Genomic DNA, 326 nt, shown 5'->3' on the forward strand with positions numbered 1-326 from the left:
CTGCTCGTCAGGGCCACCACGTCCACCATGGGCGGCAGGATGGCGTTGGGGATGATCTTGGACATGTAGGTGCCCTGGGGCGAGATGGACATGACGGGGCCCACCAGCATCTCCGGGGGGTTGGCGTAGGTGGTCATGCCCGGCACGGCCAGTGACTTCGGCCTCACCATGGGTGACAGCTTGGCCGCTGTCTTCCTCCCCAGCAAGCTGTCGTCGTAGTAAACCTTGTTGATGTGCTTCTGCAGGGCTGCATCGGCCTCCTCCAGCACTCCCAGGCAGAGGCGGGCGCCTCCGGCTGCGGGCAGGGGCTGCAGCCTTCCGTCGCT

The 326-nt window shown here is 66.0% G+C and overlaps 1 protein-coding gene across 1 annotated transcript in view; it reads right to left on the reverse strand.

Annotated features, from left to right (window-relative positions):
• The window catches only part of KIAA1522 (KIAA1522 ortholog), a gene marked incomplete at its 3' end in the record, with an annotated part of 5,554 nt that overhangs the window by 1,161 nt on the left and 4,067 nt on the right, over window positions 1–326 (reverse strand). Inside the window, exon 7 of the mRNA XM_031062041.1 lies at window positions 3–324. Coding sequence (XP_030917901.1) covers window positions 3–324 — 322 coding nt within the window. The remainder of the gene's footprint in view (window positions 1–2; window positions 325–326) is intronic.

The sequence above is a fragment of the Geospiza fortis genome, unplaced genomic scaffold (genome assembly GCF_000277835.1).
Source record: "Geospiza fortis unplaced genomic scaffold, GeoFor_1.0 scaffold432, whole genome shotgun sequence".
NCBI lineage: Eukaryota > Metazoa > Chordata > Aves > Passeriformes > Thraupidae > Geospiza > Geospiza fortis.